The 20,420-nt window shown below is 42.1% G+C and overlaps 1 protein-coding gene across 1 annotated transcript in view; it reads left to right on the top strand.

Annotated features, from left to right (window-relative positions):
• The window catches only part of IGHMBP2 (immunoglobulin mu DNA binding protein 2), a 530,708-nt gene that overhangs the window by 163,345 nt on the left and 346,943 nt on the right, over positions 1 to 20,420 (top strand). The window contains exon 4 of the mRNA XM_069624129.1: positions 18,615 to 18,712. Within this exon, the coding sequence (XP_069480230.1) occupies positions 18,615 to 18,712 (98 nt within the window). The remainder of the gene's footprint in view (positions 1 to 18,614; positions 18,713 to 20,420) is intronic.

Raw genomic sequence — 20,420 nt, forward strand, 5'->3', positions numbered from 1 at the left:
GCCACATTTCCCTATTTTTTGGTTTTTCAATTCAACAAGGGTGATGTTGAAGCACTTCTGGTGGTGGTTGTTAGGTCTAATAACTTTATTTTTTAAGGGAGATCTTAAGTCAACCATTTGTTTTGCCTGGATTGTGAAATTAGCATTTCATTTGTCACACAAGTCATCTTCCCTAGATTCACTGAGAATTTTGTTTATGCACTGCTCTAGATGAATAGGTTCTATTTTTTTATAGTTCCTACTTCTAAATTTTTTGGTTCGTTGTTGGTGTCATACTTATTAGGGGTGTTAATTGTCAGCATGCGTGTAACCGATGAATGATCAGCCCAGACACATGGATTGGTTTTGAAGTCCCTTGCTTCTATGCTTTTGGTGATTATCCAATCTCATTGGTTTCCGTTTGCCATGGTTGGTTGAGCAGTCATGACCGTGAAGTCGATATTCTTTAGGATCTTCTCCAGATCGATTGCCTCTTTGTCAAGTGGGTTTCCACGCCATTTGTTGAAGTCCTTGAGGATTACTCTGGCAGTGTTTATCCCCTTTAAAGCATTACGTTGTGTAATTTCTTCATTGAATTCGGAGGTGAGTGACGGCGTCTATATATTAGGGTGAAATTAATGCAACTGTTGGCTATGGGTGTGTATTTGAGATGTAGTATTTCACATCGAATACTTGTGGTAGTGGCAGGAAATATTGTGATATTTTCTTGCACTATCATTGCCACACCTCCTCCCAAACCTGACTCCCTGTTCTTTTGATAGTTCACGTATCCCTGGGGTACCGCTGTTGAACAGGTTGGCCCTATAGGCTCTTGGAGCCATGTTTCAGTTATGCAAGCAATATCCGTTATTTTCCTGAATCAGGTCACATCTTGGGCATGCTTGTTTAGTGATCTTGTATTGAGGAGACATATATATATAATTGTATTGGCATGCGTGCTGTTTCCAGTGACCACGCGTTCTCCCTTTGGTAACTTTTGTCTGTGTTTATGCTTGTTATAAGAGGGCGTTCGAGGGGAGTGGGGCAACATAGGTAAGTTACAGACCATCACCCCTTTAACTTTGTCTTTCAGAGCCCTGAGCCCGGCTTTGTACGTAATTTCAGTGCAGACATGCTGGATAAGGGCGAAATTCAGTAAGTTCAGGTTAAGATTCTTCATTCTTATCTCTGACAAGATAATAGCTGTGAACCAGGGTTTTTGGCCTTGTGTCTGCCGTGGACGGCGAGGACCGGCGCAAGACCGGCTTTGCTTTCGAAGCGCCGGCCCTGAACCGCCTGACGTTTTGATTTAAGGGTGCCAGGGCTTCTGGGATTCGTAGTCTGTGGTCAAATATCAATCACCCACAGCTTCAATTCACAGCAGTTTTTTTAGCACGTTTATACTCTGTAGTTACTGTTTCACTTTCCTTTGTGTGTTCTCGATCGGAACACACACACACTAGCAGATTAGCAAAATGCAATGTTCAGATTTGCAAAATAGTACACAAACAAGAGCGTAACTCAATAACAGCGTTCGCTGGTCAATTTTAACAATTGCACGTAGCCCACGGTTTAAAAGGACTCTGTTAGTAATAGAAAGAAAAAATGCCACTCGGTGTTTGCAGGGAAAAAGCATAGATGGTGATAATAGCGCCCGCTTGGAAGTCACAAGCATGGTTTCTAATCCTGATGGAACTTTCTTTGCATTTTACTCATGCTATTCCTCATGACCACAACCTCCTTACAGACCCGGCTGGGAGGTTTCACACTCTGAGAGTGATGGAGAGCCTTTCCCTGTTGGCCTGCAGGGTGTCGGGAGACGCTGGGCCTGACAGGCATTTTCGTGCCAGGCTTCCCAGCTAATCAAAGAATCATGGGCACCCTCCACATCCAGGAGCTATAACGCTGTGTGGAGCAAGTGGGAAGACTAGTGTCAACGAAAGAGTCGTCATCCCGTTTCTGTGTCTATTGCCAAGAAAGCCCATTTCAGCTGCACCTCCTCAGAGGCATTCTTCCTTTCCTCACCTTCCCCAGAAACTCAATTTCTCCAGAGCTCTGGTATCTCCAGGCAGGACTACTGCAACAGCCTCTTCCTTAATCTTCCTAACTTCTCCCTTTGCCCCTACGACTAATCCAGAATAGGACTGCTAGACTTATCCATGGCCTCAAGCCCATGCACCACATCTCCCCAGCTCTAAAATCTCTCCACTGGCCCTTGGTTGCTGCGAGGATCAAGTTCAGACGCTCTGCATCATCCACAAGCTTTCTGGGTCCTGGGACCCCTCTACATCCAACTCTCTCTCCCTAAAGACCTCCCTGCTAGAACCATTAGTTCATCTACCTCGAACTCTCTGCAGATCAGATGCTTTTCCAAGCAGAGAGTGGTAGGGGGTAAGGGGAGGGGGTAGATCTCTCTTTTCTGCAGGTGCCTCCCTCTGGAATGGCCTCCCTTCCCCTCTCAGACTTGAGCCGGATCTCCTTAAGATAAGGAATCTTCTCAAAACCTTCCTTTTTCTCTTCCTCCTTCCCTCTCCCCTGCTAATGTTCTTGTCTGCATATTGACTGACTGCCTGGTTCCCTCCGAGTCTTACAGGGCTCCAGGCCCCACTAATACAGTCTACCCATGAACTTGGCCACCCCGGACTCTCCCTCCCTCAACCTGCACTTACCGTTCTTGGCCCCTCTCCCTGCATTAGCCTGGCTGGCCTTGCACCCTTGTAGCCCTTCCAGTCTCTTACCTCGCACTTAGTTTGTGAATGTTCCTTCCCCTGCACACTCTGCTTTCCCCTGGCTCTGTCCACCTGGCCTCCCCTGGCACTCGCACTTCTCCCGGGCCCTGCCGCCTGGATCGGCCCATCCCACTCTACCCTGCACTTCTTCTACTGCACTTGCACGATCCGAATGCAACAAGGCCTAGTAGGATAATTTTTATGTTTTGTCCTCCCCGTTTCCCCCACCCTCTTGTCTTGTTGCACCTGGAAACATATTGTATATAGGCACATTATAAAAACCCAATTATTATTATTATTATTATTATTATTATTATTATACACATAATTTCTTGTCCTCCTTAGTAGGAGGCGTGAAGGTATTTAGGACATTGATGGTCTATAGATCAGCTATATCAGTGGGGCTCAGCCTTATCGAGGGGAAGATGGTGGGGATCATCTGGCAGTAATGAGAATGATAAAGGGTGTAAGGTTTCAGATCCCACAGGTACCAAAATACACACATCCGTAGGATGTCAATATGGTTCGGCGTTTTCTCATGAGGGGGCCCGCAAACAACTATCTGTTGGTGGCACAATTGTCCGGGAAACTGGTGATGCTGTTGTGTCTATTCTTCTTTAGGAGAGTTTTGGACGTCAAGGCACTGGAGATTAACAGGAAAGTGTATAGTCCAGAAGGAGTGACATTCACTATAGCAAAATGGATAAAGACTAATTGCTCCTCAATCTTGTACCCTTATTTTCCGGGACAGCCACGGCTTTGTGTGGCGTCGTGCATTAACGAATACGAGGCAGGACAGCCGAGACGAGGCCGGCTGTCGTGACGCAACTGCTCATAACCCGTAAGAAACCCTTAGGCTGTGGCATCAGCCACCATAGCAAGATGGGTGTACGGGGTAATATGATATGATAGGTTATTTATAACGCACTAAATACCCAGAGGTTTCTAAGCTTGGCACACGTGGATCAAACCAGTGTTGCTCCATGTCGTCTTGCTTCCAAGCCGAGCATGTTGCCGCTGAGCTATCCTCCCGAGACAAATAATGTCGCAGGTGGGGTTGACATGTCAAGATTTGGCACGCATTCCCTCAGGGGAGCAATTGCATCCAAAGCTTTAGCCTCAGGGGTGAGCTTGCAGGATATCTTGAGGGCGGTGTATTGGTCAAATGAAAGTGTTTTTAATGAGTTTTATTTCAAACCAATAACGTCAATGGAGGCGGCAGTGGTCCAGAGCTTTGAACAAGCATAATGTCAAGACCATAAGAGAGATGGCATCAACACCCTCTCCCAAACCACAGAATCCAGATGGAATAAACCCTCCTCCCACCGTAGTTGGCACAGGTCCCTGATGTTAAAGGTACAGGTAACCAGGTGGCAGCCAATGGCGGACGAAGGATTAGGTAGAGGTTGTGCATACGAAGGGGGAATTGGGGAAACCGGAAAAAGGGTTAGGGTAACGAGATTGGATAAGTAGGGGGAGTTAGGGGAAAGAGCCCTTTGCTCCATGTAACCTATCCCTGTAACCTGACCTCACCTGTTAAGCCTCACCTGCATGAAACGTGACCTTGCACAAGTATTCTTCCCTGAACCTTCTCTTGAATTCATGAACAGGTATTCATAGATTAACATTCAATCACCCTCTGATTTGAGCAACCAACAATGGATGGTCTAATAGCATATGCATGATAAGCACATGATGCTGGACTGAACCAACATTGAATGAACATAGCAAGCGTAATGGAACATACAGCTGGAGAATCGCCCCACGTGATTCACATGACTCGGGGCCTGACCGGCAAAGCGTGGCCTGAAAGGATAAAACGAACGCTTAACATGTTTCAAGCACACAGGTCTTTCCCCTAACTTTGCCTGCACTGGCTTATTAACGTGTCTTTACTTCACACTCTCCGTTTTGGAAACGTGTTTGACACTGAGTTCTAAGCAATATGCAAGTTCATAAGTGGAAACACAACGAAACATGAGCATAAGTGTCCGTTACGTGTAGCAATTACCTCACGTGTGCTAGGAACGTGTGGTCAAAGGAGTATATGGAGTAAACGGCGCAAGCACGTAACTGAAGTCCGGGAGCCCCGTGAGGCCGCCCGGATTCTGCTGTAGACTACCGTATAATACCAGAGCCTAACAGTGTCACCGCCTCATGGCCCGCGTCCTCGTTCTCCCCTCAGTGCTCTCTGTGCCTGCTCCGGTCCTCTGCCTTGCTCCAATGTGCCACAACCCCGTGCAAGATTTTCAATAATCCATACCTGGCACAGGCAGGCGGTGGCTTTAAATGAGTACCAGCCAATTGCCCACAGCTGTTGCCTGCACGCGCATAGCCATGGTAACGTCTGTGTTCGTCTATGTAGTATTATAACCTTCTAATTGGAGCTGCCTGATCTCTATGGGACATGCCTGACTACATTATAGTATGTAGGATCATAACGCTTGGAATCCAGGTGTCGATAGAGTTCTAGAAGAGAGGGCTGCAATCAAACCACAACTGTCCAGCTCCCTTTACAGTTAGCAGCTTCCCTCCTCCTTTCATACATGTAACTTGTTTACGTTAGTAAATGTAGCATTTAATAAATATACTTACGTTACATAAACGTCTCCTACTGTCATATATAATTTCCCGTTCCGGTCTACTTCATTGGCGACGAGGATGGGATTCGTACTTCATCCATGTATACGGAGCTGCTCCGCTCATGCCCGGGTGTAGCAGCGGCTCCGTCTTCCAGATCCTGAAGGTAACGCTCGGCATTTCGCCCCAATGCATCATCCTGGCGCTGCGTCCCAATCGCTTCATTAAGGCATAGGAGGAACTCGATTGATGTGCTGGGCTGCGCTGCACATTACCAAGTTGTGCCAGCCTTTCTTTTATGTGAAACTCGATCGATGTGCTGGGCCGCGCTATACGTTACCAAACTGCCTCAGCCTTTCCTTCGGTTTCCTCCGTGGACACTGTTCATCCAAGTTCGCGCATGCGTTGAATGCACCGAAGAAGGAAGGAGTCATTAAAGGGACAGTACGCTGTTTTTTTTGTTCGCTTTCTCCAATGCAAACCTGTGCATTGGAAGCAAATAAAGTACCGACGTCATCATCAGGGGCATATTACTCGCTGGGGCTTACATTACAAGTTCAAGGAATCGTTGATGTTGAGCACTATACAAGTGAATATTAACCCTGTAAATGGTACTGAGGATCCATTTCTCTACTGACAGGAGGTGGTTGAACACAGTTACTCAATCAAAATAAATACATGCACAATGATAGGTATTATATAGGATGAGCTGAGTACATCACGTTTTCTGGACATTACTGTGCCCCACATACAGTTTTTTTTTGCAGATTGTGAGCTTGCACAAATTCCAACCAAGTTGTCATGGCGTTTAGCAGTGTGCCTCCGCCTGCTTTCTTTATGCCCAGCACTGATGAACCTGCCTTGCCTTGGAAGAGGTGGATAAAATCCTTTGAACATTATGCAGGTGTGATTTGTGGTCCCAATTGTGGCGCAGAAAAGAGGAAATCATTACTCTTGCACTGTTTAGGTCCGGTTGGACAAGAAAAATATGAAACACTTCCAGAATTACCAGAACAGGAGAGTGTGGATCTAAATGAATACCAGCGAGCTGTAAAAAAAAATTGACAAACACTTTGAAAAGAAAGTGAGCATAATTTTAGAACGTTACAAGTTCGGCAAACGCACACAGGAGGAGGGAGAAAGTGTGGAAAAGTTTGTCACTGCTTTGAGGAAATTAGCAAAGTCATGCAATTTCAATGAGCAACTGGATGAGAGACTCAGAGACCAATTTATGTTAGAGTGTCGCAGTAGCAAAGTGAGGGAAAGACTGTGGTCGGAAAGTGATCCTTCTCTTGACATTGTTCTCCGAGTGGCAAAAGAAGTAGAACACACTGAAGAGTGTGTTAAAGAATTAGAAAATAAGATGAAACAAGTAAAGATAGGAAGCACCAATAGTAAAACGCATGATACACTTGATGAGGAGTCAATTTCCATGATCAACAATGATATCATTAAAAGGAGATCTGTCACAAAACAATACAATTTGTCGAAGACGGACAAAGGGTCAAGCAAATATAGTCAAAAAGGGCCATCATACGAAGTTTCTAAAAAAAACATTCCAGAGAATCAATCAAGGAAAGTGGGAAGAAAACGCCAAGGAAGGTGTTATAGATGCGGAAATGTAAATCATTGGGCTGATGACCCGGACTGTCCAGCACTAAAGATCATTTGTAGCAAGTGCAAAGGGAAGGGTCACTTCTCTAAATGTTGCAGATCACGTGACAATGCCATGAACTGGATAGGAGACAATTCTGATAGTGATCGCAGTGAGAGAGAAATTCAAGAAGATTGTGTATGCACCATAACTGATGATGATGACGATGAAGAAGTGTTGGAAAGTCCCAGGGCCATGGTGTCTATTGACGGAAATGAAGTATGTATGATGGTTGATACTGGTGCAAAATATACGCTTCTGCCAAGACAATTTTGGAACAAAAATAAACATGAGTTTTTACATGAGACAGATATCAATCCAAGAGCATATGGAGGTGTGAAGATCAATGTCATTGGTTGGCATTGGGGAAAGTTGAAATTTAAGAACAGAGTTGCCAAAGGCAAGATATACATCACTGGTGAAGGGAAAACTGCCCTGCTCAGTTGGACCCACCAGAGTAAATTACGAGTGAAAGTGGATTCCACCAGCTCGGAATCAGTTTTGTCTATAAGTGGTAGCAATTCTGAATCAAGTAATGGTGGCAATGTTATAGGTAAAGCTGGTTTGCTAAAGGTTTTCCGAGATAAAATAGGATGTCTGCAAGGTTATACTCATCAGATATTACTCAAACCAGACCAAAAACCTATAGCTCAAAGATTAAGAAACATTCCGTTAGCTGTACGAGAGGAAGTCAGTAAGGAAATAAGGAAAATGGAAGAAGATGGAATCATAGAAAGTATTGATGCCAGTGAATGGGTTTCACCACTTGTTGTGATACGGAAAAAATCTGGAAAACTTAGAATTTGCGTTGACCTACGTGAGTTAAACAAATGTGTCAAACCTGATCGGCATCCGTTACCAAATATACAAGAAATTGTGTCTACCATTGGACCTTCTAAAATATTTTCAACTCTTGACTTAACATCTGCTTACCATCAAATCAAACTTCACACAAGTTCAAGGAAATTGACTGCGTTCATAACTCCTGATGGTTTGTATCAATTTAAAAGAATGCCGTTCGGATTAGTGTCAGCAGCATCAGTGTTCCAGAAGGTGATGCATGGGATGTTCAAAGATACCAAAGGTGTGATTTGTTTTCAAGATGATATATTGATTCATGCTATCACTCAAGAACTACATGACGAGAGACTATTACATGTATGTAAAAAATTATGCGATGCAGGCATGACTTTAAGCAAGGACAAATGCAAGATAAATTGCACAGAAATTGAATATTTGGGACATAAAATTACAGCAGAAGGAATTTTTCCGAAACCACAATTAGTCAACACCATTGTGGAAATGCCGAGCCCGAGTAACCAGGATGAGATTCGTACATTTATTGGTATGGCTGAGTACTATTCTAAATTTGTCAAGGATTTTGCTATCCATACTGTTCCATTACGAGAGGCACTTAAGAAGAAATTGTTTGAATGGAATGAAGAATGTGAAGATGAATTCGATAAATTCTGCTCCTGCATTAAAGAATTTTAGTACCAGTGACAAGATTATCATCACTACGGATGCCAGCAACGTAGGCCTAGGGGCTGTGTTGTCCCAAGAGAAGGATGGGCACGAAGCTATAATTGCTTTTGCATCGAGATTACTCAAGGGAGCAGAGATTTCATATGCCACTATAGAGAAGGAAGCTTTAGCCATCAAGTGGGCAGCTGACAAGTTTAGAAGCTTTATATGGGGAAACCAGGTTGAGTTTCGAACTGATCATAAGCCTTTAACTCAAGTATTCATGTCAAAGGGTCTTAATAAAGTTTCCAACAGGATGAGAAGATGGGTCATGATGCTGCAAGAGTTCAAATACACTGTGACATATGTTCCAGGAATAAAGAATGTGTCTGCTGATTGCTTATCTCGCTTAACTAACATTTCTGAGGTGGTCGATGAAGATGAAGACATGGAAGTTGTCTTCTGCGTGGAAACTTCTTCCATATCAAAGGATGATTGGGATCATGCCGAATCAAATGATCATAACATCAAGAAATTGAAAAATTTAATTCAAAGTCATGAGTGTATGAAGAAATCTAAATTTGAAGAAGCCAACTTAAGTGTTTTTTGGCCTGTTGCAGATGAACTTCATGTACACGGGGATTTTATGATGAGAGGAGATAAAGTCATTCCTCCGACGGATCTGCGTTCAAAGATTATAGAACTAGGACATGAGGGTCATCAAGGAGTAATAAAGACCAAACAAAGAATTAGGAATGACTATTGGTGGCCTGGCTGCGATCTGCAGATTGAGCGATATATTAGGGAATGTATCCTTTGTTGTGATGATGAGAAAAAGTGTGTGGGTTCCAGGCAACCAATGGTTATTACCGACATTCCCAATAGTGCTTGGAGGGATATAAGTATGGATGTTTTAGGTCCCATATGTTGTAAAGGTGTACAAAAATATTGTTTGGTAGTCATAGACCTCCTCACCAGGTGGGTAGAGATTTTAATTACCTCTAGTGTCACGGGCAAAACTGTGGTTGAATTTTTATCAAATATATGTGAGAGGGAAGGGTATCCAGGAAGTATTCTTTCCGACAACGGTACTCAATTTAAGTCTAAAGAAGTGGCAGACTTCTGTAAAAAATTTGCCATTGAGCATAAGACCAGCTCCATTTACCATCCCCAAACTAATGGATTAGTGGAACGTTTTAATAAAATCTTGAAAGAAACCATCAGGATGGCTTGGGCCAATGGGATGGATTGGGAAGATGCTGTCAGGGAGAAAGTAATTGCACATCGTTTTACACCACATACCAGTACAGGTATTTCTCCCTTTGAGCATAGTAGGGGAAGGAAAGCAAACACCAAATTGGCTCCCATTTGGCTTATCAAAGAGAGTAAGGAAATAGAGAAGGATCTAGTAAATGCAACAAAAAAAAAATTAGGGAAATGCAAAAGAGAAACAAGATAAATTATGATAAGAAGGTATGTAACAACAAATATGATATGTCTACGGCTGTTGGTAAGTTGGTCAAGGTGTTACTTCCTCCTGCTCTAAGAAGTGGACCATGCAAATGGTCCAAACCCATTAAGGTAATAGAGGCTTTTCGCCATGCTGTCAGAACAGAGGATAAAAGGATATGGAATGTGGAAAGAATTTGGATGTGTGAAAGTAAGGTTCTTAACGAGAAAGAAAAGAGAAATGTAGGGCAGAAGAGGGACAGAAATGTTAGAATTTCTAGAAATGTGAACGGTGGGGTGAAGAGTGATTGTTATAGTACTGTTAAGAAGAAATGTGATGGCAAATCTGAACAACCTCAATTTTCCTTGCCAACTACCTCCAGATATGATGGAGGCATGTCCAGATCCGGCAGATCTTATCGTTTGCCGAAAAGGATGGAAGACTATGTGGAATTTACATGAACCAGCTAGAACAATTGTCCGTCAGTCTATGTACATAGTTTGTGAACAATAGAAAGGGAAGGAGATGTGTAGTATTATAACCTTCTAATTGGAGCTGCCTGATCTCTATGGGACATGCCTGACTACATTATAGTATGTAGGATCATAACGCTTGGAATCCAGGTGTCGATAGAGTTCTAGAAGAGAGGGCTGCAATCAAACCACAACTGTCCAGCTCCCTTTACAGTTAGCAGCTTCCCTCCTCCTTTCATACATGTAACTTGTTTACGTTAGTAAATGTAGCATTTAATAAATATACTTACGTTACATAAACGTCTCCTACTGTCATATATAATTTCCCGTTCCGGTCTACTTCAGTCTACAACAAACCGCGGTAGAATGGAGACTGCGGCGAGTTGAACCCTTCAGACAAACACAGCGATTTAAAGGTAATCCGGAGACATATATAGAAGTATATCCATACTGTTACCCACAGCAAGCAATTGGGCATCGTTACTAAAAAGAGTTTTTATATCTGGCAGGGGCACTGGCACGTAACTGAGCGGGTACAAACACGACTTCTTCCCGCAAAGACATGTAACAGTTACAAACGTATTTGAGCCGATAAGAACTACTAGAAGAGTTTGAATGAGAACAAGTAGCAGCCTGTTTTCTACTAAATATGGCACCCAGGGATCACACATCGTAGAGACTTATCAACCGCTGATACTACAACATCAGAAAGCGCAACACTTTTGAGGTAAGGAGATTACGAACTAGACAACATGTCTGTATAACTATCCTCATATGCAGATGATTAAGTATGAAAATGTAGCAGAACAATATGGATGGTTTCATACAGGCATCACGTGTAACGGGAATAGTAACACACATGCTTATACGAGTTTTTGTACACCAACACGTGCAATCAGGTATGCGTGATATTTTTATTCCAACTGCAATGATGTGTAATTAAATATGACTACTTATAAAGATCTAAGCTGTGTAGCTAGCAGTTGGTTGGGCCTACATTGTTCCGCTTAATTGTTTTACAGACGGGAAGTCCTCAATAGAAGTCTCTGAAAGACTGTATGTGGAAATTAACATTACAGTAAGGATGCCGCTGGATATATATAAACTCTTGATACGAAGGCGCTATATTGTTTAATGATGATGGGAACATCACTGTGATAAATAAGTGGCAAGGACCGATACATCTGCAGGTATTTAACAATTGTCCTGTTGTGCTCTATGTAGAGCGTTAACATGTTGAATTCACTACATTGGGATGGTGTGAGTGCTTCACATTGTTTATTTTTCTTTTTGTACTATAGAATTCGCCCTGATGAAGGACCAAGTGTGGGTCCGAAATGCATTGGCATATTCTTTCTGCTTCTCCAAAACTAATGAATTTTGCTAATTAAAAAGCCACTGAAAAAATAAGCCGCATGGGATATATTTTTTCTGTGTATGGATGGTATACTAATCACGCAGCTATTTTGATTTGTTTATTTTTACGATATAAATGAATTCAATATCTATCAGTAGTTTTCACTACAATTGGCGACCCAAGGTCTGATGTAAGTTTTTCTCAACAGACATTATTGTTGTTTTTCCCTTGTCCCAGTGTAGTGTATACTGGTATACTGGTTTACTTGGTGACTCCATTAACGGCATGAGGAAATAAGTAAGCTGTAAGTAAGTAAGTTAACTCTAAACTAATATAGCGGTGCCCGCTCAAACCCCCTGTTTTTGTTGCCTGCACGCGCATAGCCAGCCAGTCCCAGAGACCTTTGGGTAGTGTACTTCGTGGCGGCAATCCAAGGCCTGATGCCTGCAGTCCCTCAGGCATGCCCCCACCAATTTTCTGACACCTAATGCTTGCCTCCGGTCTTGACATAGAATGAAGATTACCCAGGCTTACAGTCAGGGAGTCTTGATTCAATAAGAGACAGAGACCAGCATTATTTCCACCCAATATATGTGCGATTGGCTGTATCCATTTGGTTATTACTGTGTTGTATCTGGAAGTAAGCATATACCTGCCATGATGCCGTTATTTTCTCGTCTCACAGGGGATGGCTGAACACCGAATGTTTAGGGGGAAGGACGCAGCGATGGTCTGCGATCGCTGAGAATATCGAATTGTCGGGGACCAAACCCAGAGTCGAGTTTGGTTGACGTTTGTCTCAAGTTGCCATAATGGGAAATTGTTTCGTGGAATTCTTGGTCGGAGCATCAAAAGAAGAGGATGGGAGGAAGTCTCCATTACATTAGGAGGTTTTAGCTTCTTGTCCCTTATGCTACAAGCTTTACTCCTCGCCTCTCTTTCGCAGTCATTTCTGCAGATTTAGATTCACTGTCTTCATTAACCTTCCCTGTGGATGATAAACTTTTATTTACAAAAAATGAGCAAAACTGGTACAAGTAGTAAATCATAACAATGTGCTCAAAATACTTTTGAATACTATAACTGAACTATTAGAAATCTAATACATTTTGAAAGACTAAAAGTATCACACACAGTCTTAAAACACATACTCGCCCCGAACCTAATTTGGGATGCGAGTCAGCAATGGACAACAAGAGTTAGGAAAGGAGGGAAAGCAAGAGAGTACGGAGGATCTTCTGGAAGAAGAAAGGACACAATAGGCACATATTTTGAATTTCTTTAATCAGTTGCCATGCCACTATTATTCAGTTATTTTATGTTATTTCTTCCAAATGAATAAAATATGTTCTCGTTGTGCTATCACTAACAGATCATATAACCATAATATCTACTAAGGGCTCCAGTACATGTTTTCAGGCCAAATATTATAGCCACCACTTTCACATAGCGAGAAAATATTTTTCAGAAAATCTTAAACTAGTTCTTTCTGACTTAAGTATTTTTAGCAAGTGAAGTTATATGTTTGCTGTAATCCATGTTTTCATTCTAGCTGTTCATTCCCAAATTGAAAAATTGTCGCTATTTTTTCTGAGATCTTCTTCAGATCACTATCTAAAAGAGCCGCGCTCCTCTTTACGGCACGTTTTTGGTGATGCCATTGGTCTAAAAAATTAACATAACTGGGCAGGGTTTTCAAGGTGGAGACCCAGGTGTATCTATAACACCCTTCTCTTTTTTGCGAGTATTGCCCAGAGTTTAGGAAGTTAGATTTGTCGGTATTTATCTGAAGCCTTTATTATCATGGTTTTTTATACACTTTTGAAAAATGTCTCTCTTTGTGCATGAACTGGCGTGCGTGTACCATGTTCCTTTATATCTCTTTTCTAGACTCATGCATATTACTTTCTTTCAGTGTTCCAGCAACTGAATTTCTTTTACTAAAACCAGAAATGGTCACCCCAAAAAGCCTAACTCGTGCATTCTAAATAGAATCCATATAATATGAAAAATATTTGTTGTGCACCCTGTCGGAGACGGAGGGATCAAAATATCACTTTTCATACATTTGTAAAGTTTCAAGGGTTTTTATTTTAATAGAAAAGACATTTGGTTGGTTGATGTTTCCAAAGGATCAATCTTCGCTAAAGGAGTCCTTCACTCTTTCCCTTGAACTCTGTCTTTGCTGATGTTTGAGGTCCCCCATACTTCTTTCTTGGCTGTATCTGTTGATGACTTGTCTTTCGTAGATATCTGAAAGTTGTTCTGGTTCTTCAAAGAATACAGACCCCACCAACCCTCATGTCTTGGTTTGTCAAAGTGGGTGTCCATTATTAGAGATTTTAAGAACCTTTTTGTGACTGCAGTGTGCCCTGGGTTTGATAGAGATTTCCTTGAGAGGCTTCCAGTGAACTTCCTGCGTATTACAGGGTCAGAAATGGACACTCAATGAGCAGCAGCTAAAACCAGCTCCTGGGTGTTGGGCATCACCCAGTAGGCAGGAGCTACTTCAGGGGTACCAGGAGCTACCAGAGATGCCCCTTTATATATTTGTTCATTTTGTATGAGCCATTGTGTTTAAATGTGTATTCAATGTGTTCCAAATCTTCTTTATTAACATTCTCAAATACTCAAAGTTAATGTCACATTTTTTGGAAGGCACCATGTGGCCCTAGGAGCCAAACTTAGCTCCTGGTAACTGTAGGTTTCAAACTAACCAGGCCCTACTGTGCTAGAAGCAGGAGCTAAATAGCTCCCAGCTCCTCTTAATTTGAAACCTGGTATTACTTCCCTAACAAACTGGGATCCTCCCCAGCGACTTGGATCTCGCCCACCTTCTCTCGTCTTGCTTTACAGGTTGCAAAATAAAGATTTGATGAGCAGCTAAAACCAGCTCCTGGGTGTTGAGGATCACCGATCACCCTGTAGGCAGTAGCTACGGCAGGGGAACCAGGAGCTACCAGGAGATGCTACTTTAGCCGTTTGCCCATTGAGTATGATATTTAGTGTTAAAATGCCTCCTAGGTGTGTCCTAATTCTTCTTTATTAACATCCTCAAATACTCCAGTTAATGCCACATATTTCAGTTTCTAAGGCACCAGTTGGCCTGGAGAGCCAGAATTAGCTGCCGGTTTCAAGATAACGGGCTCTTCTAGGCTAGAAGCAGGCGCTGTATAGCTCCCAGCAATTTCGAACCCTGTTTTACCCTCTGGTAACTTCCAGCTCATGGTGGTTTTCTGCTATCACCTCAGTGACGTTCAACATCTCCTGATTTCCTTTTAATTTGTCCACGATGTTTGCCATGCCCTTGTCTTTTCCACCTGCTCCTATCTCACTTTTTCTCTAATGTTGTCCTTCCTCATCTAAGCTGGTTCTTTATTGTTCTGGCTTGCTCCTCCTCTACCTCTTTCAGCTCCACTCCTGCTCCTCTTTCGACTAATGTTCTTGCTTCCCCCAAACTGTTCCTGTATTTCTCTAATACCTCCTCTCCCTGTCCCTCCACTGATGGTCTCTTCTCCTCCGCCTTGTAGCCGCTCCACTTCACCTGTGCCACCACTTTTTTTTGATGATATTCTTTCCTCCTCCCGACTGCTCCACTTCACCTCATTAATTCCTTGACGCTCCCTCCCTTCTCATCTAAACTGCTACTCTCCCAATTAGCGCTTTCTTCCTTACTGTTCTCCCTCTCAATGCCTCTCTCCTCAAACTTGTTACTCTCCAATATCTCCATTCTACTTGCATCCTTTAAGCCAACATGTGTTCCCTCTCACAGTACTAAGTGATGAATTTGTGTCAACTGTTTGCTGATGGAAGGGGGCATTATGATTGTTGATTGTTATAGTGAACTGCAAAGCTTTCACCTGTCTGTGATCTGCGAGCAGGGCCTTCTTTCGGTCTGCTCACCGAGACATTATTAGCGCTGAGTGCCATCTTGGATCCAGATGGCATACAGCAGCCGGCACCCACTATAGTTTGCAGTGTCTTATTTTCCAATTCAGCTATGCACACTGATGTTCCTTCATTGATGAACTCTGCGAGCTTGGGTTGTGAGAGTCTGTAATCAGATCAGTTAATTGCTCGTGCCATTCAAACTTCAGTTTTGCTGCATGGGTCCCAAGGATACAAACCCGATTGGGTCCACTTATTTGCAGCGCCACAGCACCCTGTCCTTGTTGAGCAAGTTACGAACAATGTTTCGTTTCCTGGAGGCTGTTTTCTTTCATTTTCCCTCTGCCACATTCTGGTGGTCTCATGCTAAAGGGTAGTCTTGACTTTTTCCCTAACCTCCCCAAGAGTGAATTTCCTTTTCTAGCCGAAGGTCAGAGTAGGATTTTGCCATAGGTGTCTGTCTTGTAAGCGGGAGAGGACAGTCTCTGTAGTTTCCAGTGGCTCGGAGCAGACTACCAAGGGGTGTGTAAGCGTTGCAATCATTTTATAGCCATAGTCTAAGAAGGGTTTTTAAGATGCATATTTCCCAGGACACCTTTCACCTACTTTAAAAGCACAATATTCTGGATTGCCCATCTAAAAAGGGCTTGATAGACATAAAGGCTGATCATTGACTGGGCAGCGTGGGGGCACTTCCATATACCTCCCACGGCCAGTGTTGGCACCCAGCCCCTGAGGTCACTGCGGCCTCTTAGATAGGACTTTGCTCAACCCCTAGCACTGTAAGGCCTCGAGAGTAGAGCATCATTCAGTGTTGTGTAAAATATTCTGCCATTCGCTTTCAAGAGATCAAAGGCCAAATACATATTGCGTTTTAGTTTTTCCCCACACTGGTATGCTGATGCGAACATTTCTATAGTATTCCGTTTTAATTTTGATGAACTCTCTGACTTGGTTTCCTTTGTAAGCAGGAATGAACTGACTTGACATATTCCACATGGAAGCCAGCTTTGAATACGTTTTTATATATCTTTTAAGCCATATTGCAATTGTTTCTCTTCCATTAATTTGACCAGATGCCATTTAAAATGTAATAATTTCATATAAGATCTTTGTGACATTGAGCAACCGAGTCTTTAGTTTTTATACTGAATTTAATGTGTGTGGTTACCAACCCAGGAGCGCGGAGCTCTTGTTTAAATGAGTACTCTTAGAAGGGTTTAATAATATAATCCCTCCATTCTTTACGTGCTTGAAAAATCATTGGCAGACTCTGAGTATGCCGGTCCGGAAAAGGTGCTGGTACATGTTACCGGCACCTTATTTCCGGACCAGCATACTTGTATAGACCCTCTAGGAGTAGAAAGATTAAATCCACCTTCTCTCAGTCACTGGCAAAAATAGCTCAATTACCGCTTTGGCTTCTTACAATCGCCCTATGCGTTTTGTTGTAGACTTCGAGATCAATTCAAGCATGACGTAGATATTGGTATTTGGGGAAGTTTCTATTCACTATTGTGTATTGGTTGTCAATAACAGCAGTCCATTTTATTTGACATAGTCTGTGCTTTTCCAAACGTTTCTTGGCAGCAATTGATCCGGGAAATACAGTGAATGCAACAACAAAGCATGAAAATAGCAACAACAAAAAGTCTGAGCCTAGCCAAGTAAATACTCCACTATAGCGGTTGGCACTTCTATTGGAATTAAATGGTCTTCCTTTTTAATGTAATTTTACTGTAATCAAATACATAATTGGAGTTTATATTTGTCATGCTGAAAGGCCTACAGTCTACTTGTTCTAGTGCAGGAATAAACTATACATAAATATATCCACACTTCTTTGCTTTTGTGAGTCACACAAGTTTATGGAAATTAGTATGATATGATATAGGTTATTGTGCTTAATACCCAGATGTTTCTAAGAGCGGACCCGGGGATCGAACCTGTGTTGCTCTGTGTCTCCTTGCTTCAAAGGTGAGCACGAGTACAACATTTTTACTAATGTTTCAAGGCCACGTGCAAAATGAAATCTTTCTTGGGGAAAAAGCTATTTGCAATTCATTTAGAAAAATCCATTATCAAGAGCAATATTATTCGGCAACAAAATAAACAAATCTTTCTGTATACATGTAATATTACTGAGTAATTTATCATTCCATTGTGATGGGATGGATCTTATGCTATTGGTTCTCTGAAGTGGGCATTCGGGCAGAACTCCCCAATATTTATCACTCATGCGTAGGTGTTCCTGAATGCTGTCTGGTACCGCAAACAGATGACACATCTAAGTCCATTATTTGTTTCTCTATTCATGTACCTTGCAATGCAAGAAGAATGTTACTTTCTAGAGGAAGTGACATTGAATCGGCCATTAGTATGCCTGTCATCAAATAACAATTTGTGATCATTAGTCTTACCACAATTACATCATTTAACAAACAACTGTACTGCTAGCATGTTGGTCATAAAAACGCATTGTCGATCTTCATTCCATTTCCCCCTCTTCCTGTTTTCAAAAATGTTTGTTAATAAAGGTCTAAAGTAGCATATTTATTCATTATAACTTCAAATGCAGATAACATCGATTCAAAATTCAGGCTTTGTAATTGATGTGCTCTTATTTAAATGACCACAATCGTCATTCAGACTTGTTTCCTAATGACAACATATTTCCACCTAGCATACAGGTATGTTCAAACTAACTGCACCATAATCCACTTTATACATATACAACATTGAACTCAAGCCATCTCTCAAGATTCAATCAATATGATGAATACGTAGATTGTAAATTGTATTAAAGCATTTCTTGGTTAAATCCATTCTTTGAAAAAAACAGTCCAATAATCGATCAACACAAAAGAAAATGTATTTGTGTTCTGTACCTTTTTTGTATCGTTTGTAAGTTTGGAGATCTGTCGCATGGAGTGAAGAACAAATGCATATAGAAGTTAATCTATTGCCTTTTCGTTTTCTACTTTTTGTTTTAAAGCTTTCCCATAGAAGACATTAATGCGTTGTTTATTTTGTTCTGTAGGGCTTTGAACATATTAAATCAGTATCATGCGGGGCCAGCATCAAACCTCATTGCGGTGCTGTTCAACGAATCCGATCCAAGCCCTCCAACTGACTCAAGTAAGTGTTTCTGTAAATTGCAGAGACTTCTAGGCGAAAAAACATATTTGCCCTGCCAAACGAGCATCGAGTTTAGTTTTCTGTTGTACTGGAATTAGATGTAGATTTACTTTCTTGTATGTTCAGTAGGTCATGATTGCAGACCTGCAGTTAAAGCCAAGGATGCCAAATCCATTGCTGTGATTTTGGCAACTCTAATACAAGATCCTTCAATTGTTTGTGTTCTATTGGAGCATATTGTCCAGATCGCCGATTTACCAGAAGACCTAGAGTCTATCTGCTTGTCCCCACCCCTAACATCTGCCGTTCCTCCTCCTTTGTTGTTAAAGAAGCCAAAGTCTTGACCACTCAACACTGTTCCACAATGCTCAGCCATGTTGTTCTTAGGTGCTGCCCACAGGACAATTTAGGTGTATTTTGGACCTATGAATTTAATGGGGCATCATCTGTGTTTCAACTCCCATCCCCAACAAACCTTTATTCATTCCTTTAATCTTTTATGTATTTTATATTTTTTTCTAATATTGTTTTTCAGAATAGGCTGAGGTGTGACCTCGCTATATGTCAATGTAAAGACATCTGTACATCAGCATTTGCATTCGTATTGCTCTTTTTCAGTAAACAAACCCTAAAGATGTAAATAAGGTTAAGCGGTCCTTTAGAAAACAAGGGGAGAAGGGTGCAAAGGACTTAATGAAAAGAATGATGCAAACGCATCAACGCTTTTGCTCCTTTGGACTGCCCTTATGATAGAGGTCTTTGCACTGAGATAAAGACTTGGAACCACTTGGTCAAGAATCCAAACTACTTGCTATCTGTGTATAAAACTATCCATATAGCAAGCTGCTTCACAGAAACGTTCCATAATTTTATACACCTTGAATATTAGCATGTTGCTAGTGCTGATGGGCAGCATCTCCCATTTCTATGTACGTGACCAGATACAGCAGAGCTTCACAGACACTTTTCACCTGAAAGCACTGGCTGTGTACAGAGTAAACTGTGTGCTGAGTGTTTGATACATCTATGCCCCCCTGCTTGTGCATAATTGGGTGTAACAGCGCCTTGATGCCTGAGGGTGTTGTGCGCTTAACATTTGTAAAAATTAATAAATACCCCCAAGTTATTTTAGATTGTTTTGGGGTGTTAATATGCACATCAAAACATATTTCTACGGCTAATTCTATCCTTAATCTGGGTGTAGTACCAGTCTGTTTGGATCTGGTACAACTCAGAGTAAACTCATTGCAGCAGTTTCCCTGCATTTTTGTGGCATTTTCTTTAGGGGATCTGGGGGTAGGGAAGCCTTCCTTTAAATATGTTTTTAAAATGTCCCTAATCCTGCACCCCCATAAAAATGCGGCACAAAAACTGAAAATAAAATGCGAGGACAGGGCTGTGGTGGGTTGGGCTGGTGCCCTTCGTTTGTCTTGTATTCGTATAAGTGTTTTCTTCTGGAAGCTGCTACGTAAGGGGTCTGCAACCTTTTGGCTCTCCAGATGCGAACTACGACTGCCCTCATCCCTAGCAAGCAACGTCCATGGTGTAGTCCAAAAACCTGCAAGGCTCAGGACGCAGGCCCCTATGCTACCTAGTTAGCAGATGGTTAAATTCATTCCGGGTGAGAATTGTGCCTTAGCTAACTGTGGTGGCTGTGGTGGCACATTGTTCACAGCACAGGGCATTGCTGGCAGTGTCAGTAATGTAA

The sequence above is a fragment of the Ambystoma mexicanum genome, chromosome 11, assembly GCF_040938575.1.
Source record: "Ambystoma mexicanum isolate Mex_15411 chromosome 11, UKY_AmexF1_1, whole genome shotgun sequence".
In the NCBI taxonomy this organism is placed as follows: Eukaryota; Metazoa; Chordata; class Amphibia; order Caudata; family Ambystomatidae; genus Ambystoma; species Ambystoma mexicanum.